Raw genomic sequence first — 6,918 nt, 5'->3', positions numbered from 1 at the left:
CTGTTTGGGCATCTTTAAAGCCATCCCAGGCTTGGCCTTCCAGCCCTAACTGCTGTGGTCTGCCTGTCCTTTCCTCCAGGACACTACTGACCACACCTGAGCAAGGGGCCAGCTGCACTGGAATTGCCTCAAAGCTCCAGGCCTGGCACTGAGTGGCCACTTGGGAGTGTGGTCTGTGGCCAGGCTGACCCGTCCTGGGGTCAACCGTCTTCTCCATCCCAATTCTGCGTCTGTGGGAAACCTGCGAGCACACTCATTGCATGCTCCTGGGGTCCTGGCTCTCCACGGGGAAGTGAATCTGCCCCTACCAGATTCTATGGCCAACTCAGCTCTCAGGGTCACCAAGCATGAGCTCAATGGCCATTGGCCGACTGCAGGCTAAGATGCCTCTGAACTGGTGGAACCACTAAGCCCCAGGCCGATCTCTGCAGCAAAGTGGCTCTGAGGTTTCAGCACTTACCCCCAAAACTCTGTTCCCACCACAGCTGCTAGGCCCTGCAGCACCGGTGGACTAAGGTCCAGCACAGAGATCCCTGACGTACTGACCACATCACCCAGCCAGCCAAGCAGCCTTTCTTTACAAACCGTAGTAAACATTTTATTTACAAGTTTGTGGCAACCTAAGTGCAGCACGTCTTTGGACTGAGCAGTAGCCTGTCACTGTGCGAGCTGCTTGTATCCGGGGAGGAGTGTCGGCAGGAGCACTAAGACTCCCACCGCCACTGCGCTCTGCGGGCCAGCGAGGGCTAAGATGCCAGCGTGGGGAAGGCGTCTCCTTCGCTGCTCTCTGGTCCTGTCCCCGCGGCCATCATAAAGTAGGCACAAGATCCAGCCACGCTGCGAGGCTGGGTGCCTGCACGCAGGACGCGGGTCCCCTCTGCCCTCGTCCAGTCTATAGCCCTCCGAGGGGCGGCTGCGCGGGCTCGGGGCTTTTGGGGGCGCTGCTGAGGGTGGGCTGGGGCGCAGGGAGCAACTCCGGGGCGACACCGCTGCCGCTGCCAAGGCCGCAGGCGATCCCTGCGCTGGTGCTGCTGCCGCCGAGGCCGCTGAAGCCAAAACTGCCGCTGCCCCCGCTCCCGCCACTGCCGCCCGGGAGGAGCGAGCCCGGGACCGGCGCCTTGATAACCGTGGTTTGGTGCGGAGACCGCTCGGCCCCCTCAGTCCGCTCGGTGTCGCTGGGGGCCATGTCCAGAGACTCAGAGTCACTGCTGTCGCTCTCGGCCTCACCCTCCGAGCGGCTGGGGCTCTGCTCCTCCTGCTCGCCGTCAGCAGATGGTGCTCCGCCTGCCGGTTTCTCGTCGGCCTCCTTGTCTTTGTCCTTCTGGGCCTGGGCCTCCTTGGAGTGCCGCCACTTCATCCGCCGGTTCTGGAACCACACCTTCACCTGCTCCGCAAGGCAGACAGAAGCGACACCGAGATGAGACACAGGCTCGCTGCCATCCCACCCTCGCGCCCGAAAGAAAAGGCTGGGAAAGCTGCGCTAATTGTTCCCAGCACTTCTAAGACAGGGCAGGCATTGTGCTAGGTGCAGGGGCCCAGAGGCTGCCCGGGGAAAGAACGAGGTCCCGGCCCAACGGATGCACCAGGCCTGTTTCTCAAAGTGTGGCTCTCCAGACCTCCAGCTGAAGTGATTTGGAGACTTGTTGAAAGGCAGCTTCTTGCACCCCACCTGCAAACCACAGAGGATCTCAACTCTAAATGGATGCTTCCTTAACCCCACTTGAGTTAGGACCCGGGCAAGAATCTGATTATAAAATTATTGACCCCTGGCCCTGGGTGGGGAGAGCACATCTTCCCAAGATTTTGCACACAATTTCAAGGTTTTGATGAACCACTATTAAGAATTCCTGCTAAGTTGGTTCATCCTCTAATGCCACTAAGGCAAGTCCCTACAAAAGCTATTATTTGTAGGGAGGAACCATAGGAAACACAGGGAGGAAGCGGTTGAAAGCACTGACCCCAGCGGGGCGGGGGGGGGGGGGCACCACTGGACCTTCAGTAGAAGAGCATTTTCCAATCAGAAGCTGATTAGGACCCAACTCCTGCCCAGGATAAATTAATCCTACTGTAGGCTCAGAAAACGTTGGGATTAAACCTGTGCATAAAGGAGGAAGGGGGGTAGGGATGGGGTGGGGAATCTATATAAATATATATGATCCCCTGGGGGACCCAATGCGTTCACACAAGTTCCAGCTTCCCTTTTAAAAATAACATCCACAGCTGGTGGAAAAACGGCTGGGCTCTTCCAGCCTGTATGCTGGGGAGGGGAGCTCTGCAATGGGGAACAGAAAGACAGAGATGGGGGTGCACCTAAGGAAACCCTTCAAAGAGCCTGCTTTGGGCTTCTGCCCTGCTCAGAACATTCAGCACCCAGGGAGCAAGGGCCACTGCTGTGGGGTGTGGCAGAACGGCGACTTCCCTAGTTTCAAAACTCAAAAAAGAAAAAGTCCATCCAGCTCTTGAACTGGAGAAAACAGAAAAAAATTGAATTCAGACATTGAAGTCAGGCATGATTGATTTGCTATTTTCTTGAAAAGTATTCAAGTACTCAGAACCCAGAACCTGCTGAAATGCTCTTAAGCACTCTAAGAAATCTTTTTTTTCCTTTCTCTCCTTTGCTCCCCCCCCCCCCACCTAAGATTTTTTTCCTTCGGAGTTTATGCCGTTAGAAAATCGGACTGTGGCCGCTCCAAGCGGGCTTCTTGCCCTACTGGGGCCAAGTAATTCCGTTTGACATGATGTTTTCACTTCCTCACAACTGGGGATTTCACAATCCAGCAGCAGCAGCAAAAGGAGGTGGAGGGAGGGACGGTGGGAGGGGAAAAAAAGTCAACAACTATCTCTTGACTTTGGATTTTTATCTCTTCTGAAATAAACTGCTTCCTACAGCGAATTGCACTAGAGTGGAGTACATAATTATTGTCTCCCACAGTCTATTTGCTTTCTCAGCGGTTCTTTTGCCTGTTGGCCAAAATAAACAGACACTGCTTGTTGACATACATCTTTGGGGATGGGCTATGCCTTCCGTTCTTCTCCTCCCCCACGCTCCTCTCTCCTGCCTCAAGTTGGGAAGTCCACAAAGTGTCCTGAAATTCAAGATCTCGTGTTTCCCCGGCGGGAAATGGGTCGGGTAGGAGGAGTCCTTGGACTGGGAGGCGACACGCAGGCTGCCCCCGAGGGCTGTGCGTTGGAGCGGCAGCTGGCTTACCTGTGCGTCGGTGAGGCCCAGCATCGCGGCCAGCTGCTTTCGGTCTGGTTTAGTCACGTACTTTTGAATCTCAAATCTCTTCTCCAGGCCTTTCCTCTGCAAGTTGGAGAAGACCGCCCGAGACCAGGAGCGCTTCCTCTTGTATGTCTGGGGCATAGTGTCCTTCGTGAGCACAGCATAGGGACCTGCGGGGAGCGTGTCCGGGAGCAGGAGGACCGAGTTAGTGCCCTGTCTGCAGCCTGCCCGCCTGGGGCTTAAACGCTGCTTAAATCTAGTTGTAACAGTCGGCCTGGCCGCACTCACAGTGCTCTCGTCAGAGGAGGGATTATACAGTTTTTGAGAAAGGCCTAAAGCGAGTGTATAGTGAGTTGAAGCCCAGAGGCTTAGAGGCTTGTCCATGGATTCCAAAGGAAAAATGTAAACTCGATGCTTGGCCATCAGGCTTGCGAAAGGTCGGCGAAAATGTCCCTCGGGCCTGAAGTATCTAGAGATGTCAGAGAGAGTGTGTGCGTGTGTGCGTGTGTGTGTGCGTGTGCGTGTGTGTGCGTGTGTGTGTGTGTGCGTGTGTGTGCGTGTGTGTGTGTGCGTGTGTGTGCGTGTGTGTGTGTGTGCGTGTGCGTGCGTGTGCGTGCGTGTGCGTGTGTGTGCGTGTGTGTGCGTGTGTGCGTGTGTGCGTGCGTGTGTGCGCGTGTGTGTGTGTGCGCGTGTGTGTGTGTGTGCGTGCGTGTGTGTGTGTGTGTGTGCGTGTGTGTGCGTGTGTGCGTGTGTTTTCGCGTGCCCACGCGAGCAGCGTAGATGCTACCTCCTGAGGGAAAGGGTTTGAGGTGTGTATGGTAATAAGCAACCCGTCTTGCGGCTGTATTTTCAAAGCAACCGCTCGCGTGAAGGGACTAGGAAAAGCCCACCCCATCCCACCCGCCGACGCACACACTTTCTTGGCTCCCCAGGCCCCCACCCCTTTCCTCCTGGAGCCCACCGGAGAGCGAGCCAGCTCGGGGAGAAATCTTTCGCTTTCTGTCTCCCGACATAGTGGCCTCTGGCACCAACTCTGGGACGCTACACTGCTGTCGCCACGTGAGGCGTCAGTCCTGAGTTTGCTGTCGGGGGCCTCGTCTGTTCCGTACCTGGAAACGTATCTTGAAACTGATGCTGAATTGAGTTTCTTGGGTTCGAGCTTAAGGGACTGAGGATGGCAGAAGCCTCGTTAATAGGATCTAGAGAAGCGAATAACTGGCCGGCGGAAGGCTGCAGGCCCGGGAGATGCAGCCCCGCCGGCCGCCCGCTCGTTAGCAGGGACGTGAGATCTGGGGACCGAGAAAAAGAAGAGCTGGTTACACTTCAGAGCAAACCCGCATTCTCGGGGCGGATTTGCCGCTCCCCTTCCCGGAACCCTCTCTTTGGTTTTCCTGGAGCAGAGTCAAAAGGGACCCCTATCTCCACCCGAAACCCCTCTCTCCCGATTGCGGCCACGCTGGGCAGAGCCGTACATAAAACAGCGAAAAACAAAGTCACTCTCAGGTGCCCTTTAAGAATTCCAAAGACCTAAACCCTCCGCCGGAAGGAGCCCCCACTCTGCTCTCTCCTCTGGGGAATTGAGTAGATTTGTTTCGCTACATTCTTTGGGTGGAATTTCACTCGAAATCAGATAAGTGGACGGAAAAGTGTTCCCCGAAAGGGCTTTCCCTGACAAATAATATAGTTTTTTCTCTAGATTTGTGATTAAAGACAAACAGGTAATAGTCATTTTATCAAATGTTTTTACCCCAATCTTTTTTTTTTATGACTATTGATTCTCTGAAGTGTTTTTAAGTCATTCCTGGAGAAAGCAGGTGCTTTTTAAACCTAGTTTTTCAAAGTCTTCTCACTATTTATTTCCTTCTCCCTCCTTTTACCAATTTGTCCTTAATTGTAAAAAACACTCAAAGGCACCCCAAACTCGCCCCGGGGCCAAGGGTGCCTCAGGGGCCTGAGCAGAGGCCTGCAGCCTCTCTCCCAAGACCTACCTCTCAGCGTGTTGCCTTCCTTGACTTTTGGGTCAAATTCTGCGGACAAAATGCGGTCAATTCCAAATTTAAGGTCCTTGCTGGAGGGGGCTGGGGCCGAGCCGCTATGATGGGGGTTCGGAACCCCCCGTGCCCCGGAGGCTGGGGGCTGTAAGGCGCCGGCCCGGGGCGGAGGCTGCTGTTGCTGCTGCGGCTGTGGGTGATGGTGGTGGTATGCGGCCGAGAGCGGCGACAGCCGCTGCGGGAAACCAGCCGGGACTTCGGAGGGCGCCACCACCGGGGTGGGTCGAAGCGGGGACCTGGCGGCAGCTTGGAAAGAGGCGTGCGGGTGAGCTGAGCCCAAGTGCGCGGTGAGGGCGGCGGCCGAGGCTCCCGCCAGGCCCTCCGGGGCCGCCCCCGGCTCCCCTACACCGGCGTGCAGGATGTCTGCGATGCAGAAGGAGGGTTTCTTGACCGCGGCGGGGTCTAGGGGGAAGGAGCAGCCACCTGGGCCGGCCGAAGAGCAGTAAGCGGCCGACCAGAGGCTGAAGTTGGAGGCATAGAAGGGAGCCAGCCCGGCGGCGAACATCCTGGCGGGGTGCGCCTAGTGGCCGCCGCGGCCTGGCCGGGCCGGGCCGGGCCGGGTGGATGGGTGGGTGGATGCGCGGGGAGGGTCGTGCTGAGTCCAGGAAGAGACGGCTGCCCAGCCGAGGACGATCCGCTTTCGCTTCTCCGTCCGCTCTGAAGAGAGGCCAGGGAGCCCTAGCGCCACCGAGGGAGCAGGCGAGGGCCAGATCCCGGCCGGTCACAGCCAGCCCTGACCTCACTTTGAAGGCGGCGCGGGACCCGCGTTCCCCGCGGACCCGAGACGAGCGAGCGCGCAGAAGCCGCTAGCGGCGGGCGCCGCGGCTTCGCACACACAAGGGAAGCCGGGGAGACAGGGGCCGGGCACCGAAAGAAAAACCCAAACTGCTAAGCCCTAAAGAGCTAAATTTAAAACAACAACAATAATAATCCGTTAGTTAAAGAAAAAAAAAAAAGTATTAAGAAGAAAAAAAAACAAAAAACTCCTCTCTAAAAACTCCCAAACTTTTGGCAGGAGCTTTCGAGTCAGACTCAGGGTAGGACCTCAATCTGAGCGCTCATTGGCCACCCTCACGACCAATGGGAGCGAGGAGTGGAGAGAAATGGGCAGAGGGGCGTGGCCCTCCCGTCGGCCACGCCCCAGCCACGCCAAAGCGTTTTGCCGCCGCCGCGTGGGCCGTGCAGGGTCCCGAGCGTCCCTCTCCGCGGCTCCAGGGAATTCTGACCCTCCAGTAACTTCTCCAGCGTTGAACTGGCACCGGACGTGGAGAGTTGGTCATAAAGATACTGGATTACACGCCTGTGGAAACCGACGGTCCCGCGTAATTATCGCGGGTGCAAAGCCCGCCTCTCGGAACGCGCTGGGGGCCCCTCAAGTGTCCTTCTCTTTACATCGCTCGGGCCCGATTTTTCTCCAGACCCGGCCTTTATCGTGAAAATTGGTGTCCTCGCAAGACCCCATCTTTCGCACCTCACGCTGCCCAGCCCCAAGCTCTCATGCGGGAATGTTGGAGCCCCGGGTACCCGCCCAAGTGAGCACCGCGTCCTCCTAACTGCCTCCGAAATCCTCGGGCAAGAGAGGAGGGGCGGTCGCAAATTAGCTTTATTCTGAGCTGTCAAACGGTGACAACTTGAACAAGTCAC

General features: G+C 56.9%; 1 protein-coding gene across 1 annotated transcript; it reads right to left on the bottom strand.

Annotated features, from left to right (window-relative positions):
• Positions 1-595: 595 nt before the first annotated feature.
• On the bottom strand, positions 596-6,555 carry HLX (H2.0 like homeobox). The gene is made up of 4 exons (XM_066380540.1): positions 5,212-6,555; positions 4,333-4,512; positions 3,209-3,393; positions 596-1,384 (listed from the first exon to the last, which is right to left on the bottom strand). The coding sequence occupies exons 1-4, from the start codon at positions 5,777-5,779 to the stop codon at positions 893-895; spliced, it is 1,425 nt and encodes a 474-aa protein (XP_066236637.1). The 5' UTR covers positions 5,780-6,555; the 3' UTR covers positions 596-892.
• Between the last annotated feature and the right edge of the window lie 363 nt (positions 6,556-6,918).

This window comes from Saccopteryx leptura, chromosome 1, assembly GCF_036850995.1.
Source record: "Saccopteryx leptura isolate mSacLep1 chromosome 1, mSacLep1_pri_phased_curated, whole genome shotgun sequence".
Lineage (NCBI taxonomy): Eukaryota > Metazoa > Chordata > Mammalia > Chiroptera > Emballonuridae > Saccopteryx > Saccopteryx leptura.
The sequence above is the reverse complement of the archived record's forward strand: the minus strand, read 5'-3'. Positions and strand labels throughout refer to the sequence as shown.